The following is an 18,376-nucleotide window of genomic DNA, read 5'->3' on the forward strand; positions in this document are numbered from 1 at the left end:
TGATTGAGCTTGCGATCTGGTCAGCAATCTTACCCATGAATATAGATTTTCAAACATGGCGGACATGTCGATTGTTATACACGTGGATTCGGAGCTTCACGGTTTTCTTCGCTGTGATAGAGTAGAAGTGTCATACACTCACGAAACAATTCTAATCTGATAAGAAACTGAAAGAATGGGTCGGTTAAGGAAAAGACACAACTGGAAAGCAAGACTACAGCCGGAAGCTTCGAAGGACAAGAAGTCTGCAACACGATCAGCTGAACTCGAAAGTGTTTTGCAGAAAAATCCGAAAGGTGAAGAATATAAAGCTTGTCTTGAGGACACAAATATTTTGGTTGCTCCTAACAAAAAGGACAAAGTAAAGGTAGCGTTAAGAATTTCAAATGAAAAACGGAAACCGCTCACAAAGAAGCAGAGGAAGAGACTAGAAAAGATTGTAGAGACCAAGAGGAAGAAAGCGAAGCGGGCGAATTTGCTGAAAGCACTGTCAGAGCATGCTATAAGCGATGAAGAACTTGCAAAGATGAGTTCTACAACCGATTTGGGACAGCTTAATCCAGCTCGAAAACGGAATTATTCCGAAGCATTGGGTGATGTTCAGAAGACAATCATTTCGAGTATCAGGGGAGGGCGGAAGAAAGGAAAGAAGCTACGGCTGGAGAAAAAGGCCATGGAACCTGCGCCTGTTAAGATGGCGAAGGAGGTAAATGAAGGGTCTGTGTCTGATGGAGAATCTGAAACTGATGATGATGATGGAGAGGATGATTTCCATGAGGAAAGCAGCGATGAAAAATGTCGAAAAGCTACTACAGATTCACCAAAAGTCGAGAAAAAAGGAGGAGACTGTGAGAAGAATACCAGCGTTACGTCAAAAACCAAGAGCAGCGGTGTTGAGGGCAAAGATTTCGAAGTCCATGGCGAACAGAGGAAGGACGAAAAGAAAATCGCACCAGTTAAAGTCGATTTACAACCAGCTGTTTTTAAGGAAGTGCAACGTGACCCCGATATTCAAGCAGCGAGGCTCCAGTTGCCAATTCTTGCCGAAGAACAGGCCGTTATGGAAGCCATTCACGATCACGACGTTGTTATCCTCTGCGGTGAGACCGGAAGTGGAAAAACCACCCAAGTTCCCCAGTTCTTGTATGAGGGTGGTTACACTACTCGGGGAGTGATTGGCGTGACAGAGCCTCGTCGTGTGGCTGCCGTGACCATGTCACGCCGCGTCGGTGTAGAGCTCAATATGACAAATGATGTGGTTTCCTATCAAATACGTTACGAAGGAAACTCGACGGAGAACACGATAATAAAGTTCATGACTGATGGTGTTCTTCTAAAAGAGATCGAAAGCGACTTTTTCTTGTCGAAATACTCCGTAATATTGATCGATGAAGCTCATGAACGAAGTGTCTTTACAGACATTCTTCTTGGTCTTCTCTCTAGAATTGTCCCGATGCGTAAAAATCAAGGAAAACAACTTAAACTTGTGATCATGTCCGCTACTTTACGAGTCGAAGACTTCACTGGAAATGCGCGGCTTTTCCCTACCCCTCCCCCAGTGGTCACAGTCGAATCCAGACAGTTTCCTGTCACCGTTCACTTCAACAAGAGGACCCCTGATGATTACTTATATGAAGCGTATCGCAAAGTGTGCAAAATCCACCGCACACTACCCCCCGGCGGGATATTAATCTTTGTGACGGGACAAGCTGAAGTCCATGGACTCTGCAAGAAGCTGCGAAGAACATTCCCATATGACCCGGCGAGAGCCATATCGCAAAGGAGCACGGAAGCCGATGATGACACACTCGATGATGAGTTTGATTTGGATAATTATTCAGTAAACCCAATGGTGGAGGAGAGGAATGCAGAAGATGAAGACTTGGGCGAAAAAGGCGATGGAAATGGAGACTTTGATCTCGACGATAGCGCGTTTACACTTCTGGTTGACAAGAGTATTCCCATGTTTGTTCTACCTCTTTATTCCTTGCTCTCCTCTCAACAACAAGCCAAGGTCTTCCAATCTCCCCCCGAAGGAGTGCGGCTCTGCGTTGTGGCGACCAACGTTGCCGAAACCTCGTTGACAATCCCCAACATAAAATACGTCGTGGACACGGGAATGGTGAAAAAACGCTACTATGATAAAGTGACAGGGGTTTCCTCTTTTAAGATCACTTGGACCTCCAGAGCTTCAGCCAATCAGAGAGCAGGCAGAGCTGGTCGAGTGGAGCCTGGGCACTGTTATAGGTTGTACTCGTCGGCGGTGTTCGCGAATGACTTTGAGGAGTTTTCGCTGCCCGAAATTTCTCGCCGGCCAGTCGATGATCTGGTTCTGCAAATGAAGGACATGAGCATCGATAAGGTCGTCAATTTTCCTTTCCCCACTCCCCCTGAGTCGACGGCCTTACAAAGTGCAGAGAAGCTGCTATTAAGTCTGGGAGCTCTGGAAGAGAAGAAAACGGTGAAGGGAAACGTCAGTGCTGTTATCACACCTCTGGGTCGCGCTATGGCCAAGTTTCCTTTGGCTCCTAGGTATGCCAAGATGCTCTGTCTTGGACACCAAGAGGGCTGCATGGAATACGTCATCGCTATTGTTTCTGCTTTCACCGTGAAGGAGATTTTCGCTGATGAAAATGACCGTGAAACTGGCCAAGTGAGTAAGGAAGGACGGCAAAGGATATCGCGCTTGCGGCGAACCTGGGCGGGGCAGGGAGACGAGAAGAAGCTCGGAGACGCTATGGTCCTTTTGCGTGCTGTTGGAGCCAGTGAGTACGCGGGTGGCACCGTGAAATTTTGCGCGGAGAACGGACTCCGTCATAAGGGGATGGTTGAGATCAGAAAGCTAAGGGCGCAGCTGACAAATTCTGTTAATTTAGTCAACCCTGATGCCGAAGTAGTGCTGAACCCGCGCATGAATCCGCCTACTGCGATACAGTGCAAGGCTCTTCGCCAGATCTGTCTCGCTGGGCTTGGTGACCACGTCGCGCACAAGAGCTCCGCCGGAAATAACCCCCAGATCAAGAATGCCTACAAGTGCATGGCCCTTGAAGATCCTGTGTTTATTCACCCGTCGTCAGCTCTATTTGAAGTTTTGCCGGAGTACGTGGTTTACCAGGAGGTAGTGGAAACTTCCAAACTTTTCATGAAAGGTAAGATCTTCGTGCAAGTAACAAGCTAAAGCGAAGTGAGGAGCCTATGTTTACACTAGATGCGTGGTATTTAAGGTGTTAGACTTGTGGAAGCGCGTACAAGAATGACGAATTTCAAATGATTGACTGCTTTAAGAAACTCACGCTGATCTCATTCGAACTGTATTCTTTCTGTTTAGGTGTAATTGCCATTGAGCCAGAGTGGATTCCCATTTTAGTTCCCAATTTTTGCACCTTCTCCAAGCCTTTAGAAGATCCACCGCCTCGTTTTGACCTCGAGACGGGCGTCGTCAAATGTCATATGACCTGTACCTTCGGACCCAGATCGTGGCAAATTCCAGCGCAGGAGATTCAGTACCCGACTGGACTCGATAGATTCAAGTGGTTTGCAAGATTCCTGCTGGAAGGAAAAGTTTTTCCAGCGCTGACTGAGTTCGTTCCTTTCTTGCTTAGTGCCCCCGTGACGATGATAAAAACGTGGGCTAAGTTACAGCCAAGAACCGAAATCCTGTTAAGCGAGCTTGTAAGTGAGAATGCTGACAGCAAGATGGCGCTCAAGGCAGCATGGAAGAAAAATGCGACATTTTTACTCGCTGCGTATAAAGAATGGGTTCCGCAAAGCAAGCATGGTGAACTGAGTTTAATGTGGCCTCCAAACGATTAAGGCGTAAGTTTGAAAAGCGAGCGTTTGGCAAGAAAATTGAAGTGCAGTATATACCATTTATATATTTCAATCGGCAATTTCCGAGTTTAACCATTCAACCAAGTTTTCAAAACAAGCCTAAGCGTAAAGCTTCTCTTAATGAAGAAAACTAATTTTCAATCACATGACTTTCAACACAGCAACTGCATTTGGCCTCGCCTTGAAACCGAGGATAAAGTGATAAGAAAAAGACTTACGACCAGCAAGAAGATGAGACTCGAAACTTCGACTAAAATTATTCGTTTAAGCCTCACTTTCGTCAAGAAGACGAGATTAATTGAAGTAGTACTCTTGGACACCGAGATTGACGGATGCTTGTGTTTAAATTCAAAACTGAACGTTTAAACGTTACAATCGCCATATAATTTAAGGATGAACTTTATGGACCCCGGTACTAGAGAAACAAGTTTATTTGCAGTTAACTCAACATTTAGGAAAAATAAATGTTTAAAAGTTCTTTCAATAAGAATAGAGTTCTGCCGCCTTCTATGACATGAACTGTTTTATTACATGAACACCAATGAAATACTATGTGAAAAGATCACCATTGCTATGGTTACATAATAGATCGGCCGTTTTTCTTCGGAAGGACTACAAGACATATTAAAGTGAAATGGTTAGGTATTTCATTAATGTTTATATAATAACCAGAACACTACATGACCGCTTGAAGATACGAAATTTCTCTTCTCATTAAAATACAATAAAAAACGTTCTCTGGCTAAAAATTTTGAAAAAGAATATAAGCTTTCGGCTGTCGATCTACAGCCTTCCACGGATAAAACGTTGAATGTAAATTAGTGAAATATATACAGAAAAGGCGAGATAAAAATGATAAAAAGAACAGAGTAAAGGTATGAAAAATGGTGGCTATTGTTTAAAAAGAATTTTATACTGATTAGGAATCGGCTTAAAAACATTGTCAGCATGCTTGGTAGAAGAGGTGTGCCAGGCCTCTAGAGTTTTCCTAACACGAAAAGAGCCTTTGTCGATAACTCGAGAATGATTGAAATCAATGCGATGACCGAAAGACCACGCATGTTTCGCAATGTTTGACCCATTAGCACATGTTTTTACATTCCTAACGTGTTCTTTCTTGCGGGTTTCAAAGCAACGGCCAGTTTCACTTATATAACACCAATCACAATCGGCACAGGGTATTTTATAAACCACGTTGGGTTGGTGTTCAATAGCTGGTCTGAATTTAGGAGAAAGGAATTCTTGTTGTAAAGTCTTGAGGGGCTTATTTACAACTCGGATATCGTGTCTTCGAAGAATTCTTGTTAGAGGTTGCGTAACACCATTGATAAAAGGAAGGACAGCAAAACCGTTAGGGTTCTCTTGAGGCGCAAACCATTTAAAAAACATGCCAACCAATTCTTCAGGTGAAGGGATGGCATGTGTGGGTGGTTTGGAAAATTTCTGCTTTAAGATATTGGAAATAACAAAGGAGGGATAGTTGTTGGCTCGTAGAGCATCAAAGACGTGATTGATTTCGGTATTTTTCCCTTGCGGTGTACTTGGGAGTTTAATTGCGCGGTGTAGGAGGGTCTCAGCTGTGCTGATCTTGTGGCGTTTGTCTAAAAAAGAAAAGAAAAAGTCTAAATATCTGTCCGTGTGAGTTGCTTTGCGGTAAACATCAATAGTGATCGTGTTATCCTTGCGAGAAACCAAAGTATCCAAGAAGGCGATCTGTTGGTCAGATTCCTCTTCAATAGTGAATGAGATGTGTGGATCGATGGAATTAAGTGTAGTATGAAAAGAGTTAACAGCATCTCTTTTGATGATGCAGAAGCTATCATCCACGTAGCGTTTCCATACTTTAGGTTGTACTTCAGACGTGTTAATGGCCATTTCTTCGATCGCTTCCATGCACAAGTTCGCCACCACAGGGCTGACGGGGCTACCCATCGCGCAACCATCCAACTGTTTGTATATCTTATCATCATAAATAAAGTAATTGTTAGATAAGATAAGTTTCAACAGAGAAATGATTTCATTACTGTCTAAGCTCTAACGAAATCTCTAACGTTGACATCCAGGATGACGAAGTTATGCTATCCTTCGACGTGGTATCACTATTTACAGCTATTCCTGTAGACAAAGCCTGTGATTACATAAGCAACAAACTACTTAGGGACAACTCACTTTCTTCACGCACGAGCTCTGTAGATCGACAGCCGAAAGCTTATATTCTTTTTCAAAATTTTTAGCCAGAGAACGTTTTTTATTGTATTTTAATATGCCTAATTCTGGCTGCGCTTCAATTTTTATTCTCTTCTCATGTTGAAAAAGATTTCACTCGAAGAGAAATTTCGTATCTCCGCGCGCGGCCATGTAATATCTTCTATATCTGTTTTCTTATTCGATCTGATGATGTGACAGAAGAGCAATCACCTGATAACCAGCATTTACTACAAATCAACGGATTTATTTCGGTACTTCCCATAATGACCAAATGTGCCAATTTGATGTGGAAAATTACCGTAATTTGCATAATTTGAAGTCGGCCCGTGAGCTACAATCTCGGTCAAAAATGCTGGAACACAGACGGCAAGTTGCCCCCTCTCCCCCTTCAATGGGGAGGCTTATGGGTTGGATTTCAAAAATCTACCTGTAAATGCAACATTGATGGGAGGGAGGAGAAGGGGTACGTTATTAACAGCTTTGATGGGCTTCACTTGCCGTTCAAGCGAAGTGTTACAACTAGTTATGACTGAGATTGTAGGTTCGATTTCCACCCGACCCACCCCGACTTTCCACTGGTCCGCGTCGTTTGTTCTCCGGTGACGTAGCACCGGTCACAATTGTATTTTGTATTCAGCCAATTGTATTTTGAACTTGGCAGGCATGCAAGCGACTTTCTGATTGGTGGAAAATACAATGGCTGGACCAGTGATCCAGCTGCGGTGTGCGCGGAGGAACACAGGCGCGCAAAACGGCTGGTCAATCGAGCCTACACGTGAGCAACATGACAGAATACATGTAATTATCTTCATGGCCCTCAGCCAATAAGAGCGCTCGTCATATCGTCATAGCTTGACTGCAAGTAAACGTCGGAGCCCTCGACGAAACACCCCCAGTGTTTATTACTGGGTTGCCAGTATGGCAATCCCAATCGAAAATGCGTAACATGCATATCTCGGTGTTTTTTATTGCTGGGCTGCCAGTATGGCAATTCCAGTCGAAAAATGAGTAATATTTCTCTGTTGTTTTTTCTTTTTTTTCCGTGTCGGTAAAAGTCTTGCCTGTCATTCCCCTGCTAAGTGGTGTCTTTGTGTATAGAGTCTTCTGTGCGTATTTGGTTAGGTTTGATGGGGTTGGGGTAATGCGTAGATTTCTTTGGTGCACACAGGAAAACATTTAATTAACTTGCAGCTCAATAATGGAACGTCAATTGGATAAACAAGACAGGCGGTGAAAAATAAATATCTGGAATCTTAAAAGCGACGAGTAATGGACCGTCGACAACAATCTTTCGCCCGTCGAGCCGAAATCAAAGTGAGCTGTTATGTGGTGTTATGTACAACACTGAAACCAAATAGAAATTTCTCTGTTAACTTATGGGTTCAACAAAGACAGAGAAGAACACCTTAAGTGGATCTTTGATCTCTGTTGTCTGGCTATTTGACTGCATGTATTTATTTGTACTCAACTCTACACAGTCTTCCGGTAACAATTGGAAATTTCACTAATTCTTGTTAACCTTCAATGAAGTCGAAAGTCATTGTAACGCGAAAGGCGTTTTAGGGGATCTTTAAACAAAATATACCCTCATGGAGCTCAAGAATGGAACGTCAATTGGATGAACAAGACAGGCGGTGAAAAATGAATGTCTGGATTCTTTAAAGCGACGAGTAATGGTCTTCGACAACAATTTCATTTTTCGCCGTTGGATATCAGGTGAGCTTTGTTTCCAATATTTTACTAACTTGGTATTATATACAACACTGAAGTCAAATGGGAAATTTCTTATGGATTTAACAAACATTGATGCAATCGAAGGCCTTGAAAGCATCACAGTGTTTACTGAAATTGCATCTAAGTTGTCTGGCAATTTACATTTATTTTGTCCTCAACTCTCCAAAGGTAAAAAAAAATTGGAAACGTGCTTGTGAAGAATTATTAGAATGAAAGGTTGTTGTCTCTCTGTGCTTCATTATTTACGGTCAAGGTTCTTTCGAAAAGGGTTTGATGTGATCTGTCAGAAATTTATTTAATGCTTTGTGACACGGATTGTGTCTTGTTTACACGCACGCAATTGAAATAGAAAGGGTTCACGAAAATAAACAGGTCTGTTGGAAGCGTGCTCGAGTTTCTACAAAATGTGCCCAAATATCAGCAAAAAATCGTTACGCTGATGAATAATAAAGTAGCTGCTATTTCCAAAACGATGGAATTACCTGGTGATAAATAACCTCGTCTTCGAGAGCAAATTTTTGACTTTGCAGAAACAATGGTCAACCTGAAGACTTGGGCGATTGTGATCTTTGTGTTGAATTCGCACATTTATTGTCAAACTTTTAGCGCTTGAAAGAAAAAGAAAACTAACAAAAACAAAACCCGGTATCTAGCCATCATTTGACACAGATGCTTCACTGTTTCGCGAGTAAGTACGCCGCGGTAACTTGATCGCGGCGCCTGCTGAATTCGATGTCACTTTCGATTTTGCGATTTACTTGTGCAGCCAAAAGTACAAAAACAAAATTTAACGGAGCAAAAAGCTCCCTAAATGTTTGTCGCTGATCGTAACTTTTCATATTCGCGGTTCAAAATTAATGTTGTTTTCATGTCGTAAATTTTGTTGCTGATGGCAAAATATTTTATTATCGATAAACCGTCCTAAAAACTTGCTTCTGCTCTTCCTAAAAACTGTGTATCAATATTTATTTACTTTTGCATCAATATTTGTTTTGCATAAAGCAAGGTAACAAAATCTGTACCTTGCTTAGTTCGCATTTGTTAGCGTTAAAATATTATTTTCGGTCCTATGCTTCTGTTATGAAGTGGTATATTTTTTAGGTCGCCCATCCAGATACTAACCCCGCCGGACATGCTAAACGTCTGTGAACTTTTGTATTACAAAGCTGTCAGATGCTCAGCTTGTGGTGGAAAGAAGTTGTGAGGGAACTTGAAAATGATCAATATGTCAGCCCAGAAGCCAATGTTTCTCGATTCCCTTTTATTTACTTCAATCGGTACTTTGCTAGTAACCACATGTCTTCTCAGGGGGCTATTTACCTAAGACTTCTTCCAGGGCACTACAATGATATACAATACCAAAACAATATCGTGTACTATTAGAGCTACGTATTACGCAAAGACAACTTGAATCTCCTGGAAGACAAAACGCAGCTCAGTTGACAATATGGAATAAAGCGCTCTGTTATTGCATGACCACACGTAAGCAATGCGTGTCTATTTTTTCTAAAGATGACAGGAATTTCTTCTTTCTGACAAATGATTAATATGCCGGTAGCCAGGTTTTCAATCTCAGGAAAAGATCTGTTTCGTCGTATGAACGTTTGAGCCAAAGGGCCTCTGCTGGTACGACTTCTGGGTGACCCCTTAAATGGTCTTAATGACCCCCGACTTGAAAAAATTGCCTGGAACGCTGCAGTTTAATACCACCCAACTCAGTCCCTTCTGTTTTTTAGTAACACGTACCACAGGCAACCCAGTGTACGCTCATGGAGTGTCTAGTTTTTGGCCTTGGTGCAAGAGGTCTTGAGTTCGATTCCCGGATCTCGCATCCTTGTTTCGACTTCTTTCCTTTCCGTGTAGCTAAGTATCTTTAAATACCCGTAAAGCGAAGCACTGATTGAGAGGGGGGAGTAAAATGAGCGCACCGTCGACCTCAGGTTTGTCAGTTGAATTACTGTAACGAGTTATCGACGTTAAATATGGTTGCTTTACTGCACCGATATGTGGCCAGCTGCGTTCAATTGACAAACTAGTGCAACAGCACAGCGGTAGCTTGTTAATATTAAAGAACAATTGGTGCCTCCACTTTGAATCACGCCCTCTGTTTTTCTTGTGCATTTTATGCACAAGTTATTCCACTGTGTGAATTATGCAAAACGTTACGTATCTGGAACTCACGTCATAACAACATCACGACATATAGTGGCCTCCGCAGAAGTCGCGAAAAAACACAGGACGTAACTTTGGTCCTTGGACTTTGTTTTAGTAGCATAGAGAGATACTTGCAATGTAGTAACGTTTTCGACTCACGCGTTGCCTTCGTGGATAGATGCCGTGAGTCCCTTTGCGCGCGGATTCATCAGTGTCTTCTAATTGTTTTTTTGTTTGTTTTTTTTTTTCAATGAAGGGTAGAAGACAGACTGTTTACAGACCAGTAACAGGAGCGCATGAGTAGGAGCTTGCCTCTCCCATACAAGCCCCATGAGTCAACCTTTGCCCGTATCTCTCTATTTTTAAAACGCGACGAGTTCTTCGGCTCTGCACACACTGTTTAGAATGGCCAACCAGAATAAAATTATTGTGGAACAAAGACAAAAATAGCAAAAACAATGTATGTAAATTGTGCAAATTGATGTAAATTGTTGTAAATGCGAGTTTCCTGCTGAAGGATTAGTTCTAAAAATAGAAAGATACGAACAAAGGTTGACTCAAGGGTATACTGCATAGGGAGGCTCCTAGTCATGGGCTCCTGCCAGTAAGCATTAGCAGGGACACACAAACTCTATATTGCTTGTGCTTCATGTTACCTTTACACAAAAGAGACAAACAACAGCAAACGAGGAAATGCAGTTGATTTCATGTTATTTTCCATTCACTTGTACTTTATAATACGTGCTCGCCATCTGAGGTCTGTAGTTCTCAAAATCACTAATTAACTTTTATTCCGAGTCAAATTCGGCTGGAATCTGTGAGTTGATCAGTGATATCAACTGGTTTAACGCTAACTTCAAACAACTCTGCACTGAACTATTGCCATCATTTAGTCAGAGGACTTGGGCTTATCAGCTCGGATAAAATGAAAGGTGTTAAACGATTCCTTGTCCTCCATTCCAGAACAAACTTCTTTGGCCTCTATTTTGGCAGGTTTTTTCTGGACTGAAACAGAGAAATTTCGATCATGATCATCAACATTTATATTATCGCTAAAAGTACCTGCGTTTTTCTCTATTTCTTTTTCAATGCTATAAAGTGCGTCATGGAGGGCCAGACAGTCCAAACTCTCCACGAGGATAGTTTGCGTACGTAGGGGAAGCCTCAATAGACCTTATTCGCTTGGAAATTTGGCTTTATCAATGTGGATACTCAAGAGAATTCTGTTTTTCTCAATTTGCGCATATTCATGAACCACTCGTTATCCGACGGTAAATTTCCGCAACATCGTCACAAAATCTGCTCTTGGAAAACGAAACAAACGTTTCACTTAAACGTATTTTTGGTTTGTGCTCCCTTTTTTTCCTGGTCGAAGAAAATGAAAATTGTTTCCCTAAGAATGGAGATTATTCACTAGTGCACGAAAAGGAAGGAAACGAACTTTGTTTAGTGTCTTGAGCACTTAAGTCTAATTGGGGACACTGTAAACTGAAATCAACAAATAAACTCATATCAAATTCGTAGGTTGGTTTTTCAGGAGAGGGAAAAATCGGAGTACCCGGAGAAAATCCTCCCGGAGCAGAGCAGAGAACCAACAAACTCAACCCACATATGACTCAAGTCTGGGAATCGAGCCCGGGCAACATTCGTGGGAGCCACTATGCCAGCCCTGCACCCACAAAAACATCATTGGCAGCCACCATTGGCAGCCATGACGACATGCCAAACCAAGAATAAAACTGATCCCGTTTAAAATGTTACCAATCAGGGCCCGGTTGTTCAAAAGCCGATTAACGCTAATCCCAGATTAAAAGTTAACCAAGGCGTTTATTTCTCTACTCACAAAAGCTGTTCAATGCTAATATTAGGCAAAACTTTACATTAGAAGAAGTCAATCTTGAAAAACAAAAATAAGCAAAAGAAACTTTCACCAAAAAGTTGAAAACATGAAACAAACGTTTACGCTAATCCTGGATTAAGTTATGTAATCGGCTTTCGAACAACCGCGCCCAGGGAAATTTTATTGATGCTGAATCGTTGATATCCGGGCAATCGAACTGAGAGATTTTTGCCCTGGAAATACTTACAAGAATATATGCCAGTTTGTAAGGAAACCCCTTCCTTTTTGAACTTGAAACAGGAATATTTTTTCAATGCGTAGAAGTCCCTGCAGATAGTAGATAAAAACATCCTACTATTCAGAAAACAATAACCATTTTTTTCGCGATTGTACTGAAATTACTGAACCCCGGTGAATGAAATATTAGAGGATATTACATGGCCACGCGGAGATATGAATTTTATCTTCTCACACTGATTCGCGCTCTCATGAGTGAGTGCAGCAAACGAGAGCGAGATCCTATCAGCACGAGAAGATAAAATTCGTATCTCCAAGCGGCCATTAAATGTTCTATTTATTAATAGATACTGACGAAATGTCCAGATTCAAAACAACTTTTTTTATTAATTGTCAAAAGGGCGAAAAAGTGTTGTCTAACAAGAAACTAGACACGAGAGTACTGAAAAACAAATCATGATAATGTCACACTGAGTCATAAAAATGTTATGTCGGTGAGGAAAATTATATTATATCACAAAAGTATCTTACAAGGAGAGGAAAGCTTCCTTTTTGTTGGCTAATCGGGTTAGTTACCATGACAACACATGCATCCTCCCATGTGAAAGATAACAATAACTGCCAGCAGTGAACAGTCCGGGCCATAAACATTTCTGGATATCGGTTTCGAGCTTTGTGATTGGTTGAGATCAAAACCAAAACAAAGTAAATTTGGCCGAGAGGTACTGGAAACAAGAAGAAGCTAATTTTTTTTTTTTGCGGCAGTAAGCCATTCTGTTGGCCTGCATGTTGATCTGAAATTCACAGCAACATAATTTAAGCTTAAAGGTGCGATAAATAATTGGACTTTAACTTAAGAATGCCCGGCTACAACGTATGGTTAAAATCTACGGTTTTCATGACACTCCGATAGATCTGAACAAAGGGAATTGGCCTAGTAGTTTGCACACTAACAGACTTTCAAATTCCGTGCACTCGAGCAAAAACCTGGAATTTTGACAATTGGAAGCAAATTTATTCTAGTTTTTAAAACGATTTTTTTTAGGAATAAAAAAGTGTCACATACCTGAAAACTTCAACGAAAGAGAGGAATAAAAGCAAGGTGACACACGCTAACACCAACCCGGTGTGGCCAACACATCATGCATGCGCACAACCATTTCACCCGTTCACCGGGCTGGTTGGTGTTAGCGTGTGTCACCTTGCTTTTATTGCCGGTTTTCACTGTCACACCATCATCAAAACCATTCAACAAATAAATCCAAGAATCAAAGAGATAAAAGAAGATGAATATTGAAACAGTCTCACAAAGGTTCAGGTCTGTGCGATGTTTCGTGCGGGAGATATTCGAAGAAATGTTTTACTCAAATTTATAAGGCTTTGTATGGAGACGCCATGTTTGTGTCCCTCTCAGGGGCACAAATATGGCGGCCGTAATCTGACAAAAACATATGTCATCGAGTTTTGCTATAAAAAGCCAGTAGTCGTCTTCTGCGGGCTCATAAAGATCTATGTGAGTACTTATTCTCACACAAGGACTGTTCAGATTGCAAAATCTCAGCGGATAAGTCACTTTTTTAGCCTACGTGATAGCATTCTCGACCTCAATTTTATATCGTGTCACGCAAAAGCTTAGAAATTCAACCTTGCTTTATTACAAGACGAAAACCCTATCAAACTGAAAATTTGTGAAAAGACAAGTCTTCAGTTGTTCTAATAACTAACTAAACTAAAATCTCAAAAGGATTGATAATTCCTTATTTTTTAGTTTTGATGACGTCACGTGAAAACCAAGAATTGTTGTTAACGATAGAGAGGTTATTCCTCAATCACCTCGATCGCCATCAATTCTTTACTTTTTGTGTGTATTTGTTTGTCGTCTGAAATTTTGCAAGGTTTCATGGGATATGATTACGGAACAAAGTCGCTAGGGCTCGAACAAGAGTAATGAATGAGTTTCCTCGAGGTCCCACCACGACATCCATATTGGTGACGTCATCAAGTATCCAGAAAAGGTTATGGCTCGGACTGGTGAAGATATGATTTGTTAGAAAAAGGAAAAGCCTAGTGTTTCATCAGAATACATATATTTACTAAAAACTGAACTACGGATATCAGATTTCCAGCATTTTCATTGGCTCGCCGGACACAGGCTATCAGTTCAAATACCTGCTGTTCCTAATATGGTCAAGGAACACGTCAGCAACAAAGCGAGCTAAAAACATTCTTGCAGCTCTGAGAAAAAATGGCCGACAAAAGCCGTTTTGGACCGGAATTGACCGAGGCATGAAGTCGCTGCTTTAGTTGACAACACTATCTCCGGGAACATTATTCTACTGGGGCTTGCTGGATATAAAATTATTATAACCAACTCGGCGCTACGCGCCTCCTTGGTTATCTGTCACTTCATATCCAGCGCGCCCTCGTAGAATAATTGTTCAATATAAGAGATTTCTTTCGGGGATACTCGGATAAAATCCGAGTGCTCCCGAACAAGAGTCGAACCGACGACCTTCCGATTACTAGCAAGGATGATCTGTCACTGACCTATAGGAGACTGGGAAGAGATTGGCTATGAAAACCGGTTTAATATGACAATGGGCTCTTTGCATGATACTGTCACGTGGTACAAAATCCGCCATATGCTGGATGACAAAAGAGTGCATCAGCCTCCAAAACAAAGCGATTTCAACCAGCCAAGCGTGACTTTTCTTTGTTTTGGGATGTCCCAGTGCGTAGCTTGCCATCCAGCAGGGCAGATTTTATACCATGTGACAGTTTCATGCAAAGGGCCCATTGTGAGTCCTGAAATACTGCTAGAATCTAAATTGTTGAAATGAAGCATATTCGCAGTTAGTATATACTAAAACAGTGGATAGCGTTGAAATCGAAGGCGCGCAAAGATTGGCTACTCAAACTCCTAATATCCTTTGCTATTCATCTCCGAGCAGCTTGCGAGGGATTCGCCCCTCGTTTCATATATCTATATTATCTAACTGTTTTAGTATATACTAAAACAACTATTCACCCCAGTGTCGGAGGCTAAATAACAATTAGACCCGTAGCCCGCAAGGGTTACGGGTCAATAGCCCATGAGGCGAAGCCGAATGGGCTATTGACCCGCGGCCCTTGAGGGCGAAGGGTTTAATTGTTTTAGTATCACCCTGCCAACTAGTCGGACAGAAAAGGCAAAGATAAAGTTAGCAAATGCAAGTTGAAAATATATTTATTTGGGAATAAAACGAAAGAAAGCGTCACACTTTTCGTTACTCGAGGACTATTACGAATAGTCCTATAGTAGCGTAGCCAATCAAAATACAGCATTTGCATTAGTCCACTAGTTGGGTGATACTAATGGTAGATATTTACCTTGCCGCTTAGCGAATCGAATCGCCGCAGACATGTCCAGTCAGTGGTTGTAACTTGATTTGAGCCATAAGCAATCGATCCAACGATAAAGATTGCTTGAAAATGAGAGACGGGAAGAAGACAAAGCCACTGCAAGAGGTGTCTTCTCAATAACAGAAATGTTGTAAATACGAACCCTGTCGTAAGTACGCCAATGAAGTTTGTTACGGTAATGCAATTAACCCATGCCCCGATGGAAAAAAGAAAGAATTACCTTACCATTATTTTGTCGCGATCACTTTTTTTTTCAATACCAACCTTATGTCCGACCACTTTTGGGTTTCGTCCGATACTTTATTTTCGGTTAGGAAGTATCCATCGTCGCTTTGTGACACACAGTCGAATGTCACTTGTGGGGTGTTCATGCTTCCACTTGAGAAGGGTTCTTCCTTACTTCCTCCTGAGGAGGGTTCTTCGTCATCTGCATTTGGGGGAGAGTCGCCAACGATCATATGCAATTTTGCGGAGGCCTCATTGATGTCAACATTGAGTCTGATCTTTTTCTTGTGACCTGTAAATTCTTTCTGCCAGGAGCCCCGAACATCTTCGGGAATTGTGCACGAAGTGGTTCGTTTACGAGCTAAGGAAAAGAAAGAAAGAGACAAAATGAAAATTTATCTTCAAGTGCTGACAAATTTCTTCATAAAAACTAAAATTTGGCTATTTCACGTTGTTGTTTTCACGTTATTGTTTTGCAGACGACGGCAAAACAAATACACAAAAGTGAAAAACACATGTGCAGGGCGTGCATTTTGCCCACTAAATAGCCAAATTTATAACGTTCTCTTCGCCGTCGTTCGCCCGGCGCACACTAGAGCTATCAGCTTAGCAAAGTTTGACTCGTTACTTTTGGCTTAGGCCAGCTTCCCGATTGTGGGGTAGCGTTTTCAGCGCTTTTCGTCACGCGTGCCATCGGCGCCGAAAATTTAACTTGTTGAACAATTTTGGGCACGAGCGGTCATTTCTTCCAAGTGTGCGCGCGTGAAAAGTAAGTAAGTAAACCTTTATTTAATTAGGTAGCACTTAATAGTGTCTAAACATTAATACATTTCTGGCACTCAGAATTCAGACCAGTCCACATTATTGGGAACTCCGTGTCCTGGTACCGTTTCTCGAAAGTCCCGAAAAGCCATTTGTGAACCCACCAACCGCTTGTTCAGGAAAGCCGATCTGTTAACATGTTTTGAAGATAACAAAAAGCAAACTGACTGTGAAGTTTGACGACTTAAATCCTCTCCGTTCTTGAGATACAGAGGGAATTGCGACACCCGTTTCTTTTCGAGAAACGGGCCCCTGCATGGTCTTTCCGAATTGTGTGCGGAGCCTACGGATTATAGTCCTCATTCGAGGAGACTTAAAAAGTCTTCTTACCTTTAGAGTATACGTCCTGGATCAAGAAAAAGCACAAAGCGAGTTGAAACACTTGGTTTGCCTTCATTTTGGTTTTCTTTCTGTGGTAAATACAAAGATATACAAACTAGATATTTTCAAAAACAACAATCACGACAAAAAGGTAGATGATTCGTCACTGGGTCAAATCAAATAATTGCTATGTTTTAGCAAGGGCCCATCACCCCAAAGTAAGATTAACCGAAATTGGCCTAATCCACAGCAGCGTATATTTTTAAACCAGGTTGTGCGGGAAAATAAAACAATAGACCAAATCGGCTAACTCATGTTGTACCCAATTCAAACCTTTGGGAACAAAGCGTTACCATATCATTTAAAGTGCCCCTGTGACCAAAATATCAATTCTCATTTTTCTTTGGATTTCAAAACTATGTTGACTAAACACCAAGCGACGAAAGTCTTAAGCCTTGATTTATAAAAGACACCTGTTTATTTTAACTGAGATTTTCCTATTTCTGACATAAGTTCTTGAGAGAGCTGGATCGAGGAGAAAATGACGTCAAAGGCTCACTAGTTTAAGAATGAAATGCGTGTGTACGCTGCGGAATTAATATGCAGCATGGGAGTTTTGGGCTTTCAGACTTTTAAACTCGCGTTTTGCATATATAATAAGTTGCATTCACATGCTGAAATTTTAATCTAGTGAGCCTTTGACGTCACTTTTCTCTGGATCCAACCCTCTCAGGTCCAATCGGTCAGTTTTGAACGTGAGTAATGGTGGCCCACCGTTTGCAAGTAGTTCACACTCCAGCGACTTGTCGTAGAGACCTGTCGCTGCGACTTGCGGTCTAGTGTGTCCCGGCCTTAAACATTATACATAAAACGTTAGTTAAAAGTACATTGTCTAGTTTTGTCATGATTAACGCGCATGCGACTACAGGACGGGAAATTCATTCAAATATTCCAGTAGGATATGCAGGTATGTGCCTCCTCTGAAATTAGCTCAAATGAGACACCGCTAGTCTTTATTTCGTAGAAACGCTATCCTAGAGATAATAGGGAGTTTAAGCAAAGAGGACGGCCACGCCACTTGACGCCAACGACAACGCCACAAAGCAAGAATATCATTGGTTAATTAAAGGAGTAAAGATGATCGTGCTGCAAGTGCGGCACGAGTTTTACGTACTCTACAAATCCACAACTTTTTTTAGGTTTTGACGACAACGTGAGCACATAACAATAAACCATTCATTTTTCTATTTTTATTTCAAAACCGTTCGTACCCATCCAGTTGCAGGATAGTTCGCCCGTATTGTGCAAGGTGAACAAGAAGGAATAATCACGAAATACTTGCGATGGCGCGAAGTTATATTATGGAGTGACGTTTTTGTTGACGTTGGCAATGTCTTTGCTTAAGCAGGCCGCACACTAGGCGAAAATAGCGCGGCGCTAATTCCGCTGTGAAGAATTCGAGCGTATTTAGCGGATGTGCTGTTCCCCGCACACCTATCGCTGTTACAGAGCGTTTTCACATGACGTCACGGCGGCCATGTTGGTGTTCCAAAACAAAGAAATGGCGGCCATGATGGTGTACCAAACTAATCCTCCGGGAAT

At 41.7% G+C, this 18,376-nt stretch overlaps 1 protein-coding gene and 1 long non-coding RNA gene across 2 annotated transcripts in view; one reads left to right on the forward strand and one right to left on the reverse strand.

Annotated features, from left to right (window-relative positions):
- The first annotated feature begins 65 nt into the window (after window positions 1-65).
- Window positions 66-4,336, forward strand: LOC138053582 (probable ATP-dependent RNA helicase DHX37). Its single transcript, XM_068900198.1, has 2 exons — window positions 66-3,149; window positions 3,329-4,336. Exons 1-2 carry the CDS (start codon window positions 176-178, stop codon window positions 3,811-3,813), a joined length of 3,459 nt encoding a protein of 1,152 aa, XP_068756299.1. The 5' UTR covers window positions 66-175; the 3' UTR covers window positions 3,814-4,336.
- Window positions 4,337-15,848: 11,512 nt separating this feature from the next.
- The window catches only part of LOC138054258 (uncharacterized), a 6,657-nt gene continuing 4,129 nt past the window's right edge, over window positions 15,849-18,376 (reverse strand). The window contains exons 2-3 of the long non-coding RNA XR_011133263.1: window positions 16,784-16,863; window positions 15,849-15,992 (exon numbers count right to left, since the gene is read on the reverse strand). This is a non-coding gene — a long non-coding RNA (uncharacterized lncRNA). The remainder of the gene's footprint in view (window positions 15,993-16,783; window positions 16,864-18,376) is intronic.

The sequence above is a fragment of the Montipora capricornis genome, chromosome 1, assembly GCF_036669925.1.
Source record: "Montipora capricornis isolate CH-2021 chromosome 1, ASM3666992v2, whole genome shotgun sequence".
In the NCBI taxonomy this organism is placed as follows: domain Eukaryota; kingdom Metazoa; phylum Cnidaria; class Anthozoa; order Scleractinia; family Acroporidae; genus Montipora; species Montipora capricornis.

Coding starts and splice junctions, on each gene's coding strand:
- LOC138053582 (XM_068900198.1), top strand. CDS start 176: ATGGGTCGGTTAAGGAAAAGACACAACTGGAAAGCAAGACTACAGCCG. Junction 3,150..3,328: donor TTCCAAACTTTTCATGAAAG/GTAAGATCTTCG, acceptor CTTTCTGTTTAG/GTGTAATTGCCATTGAGCCA.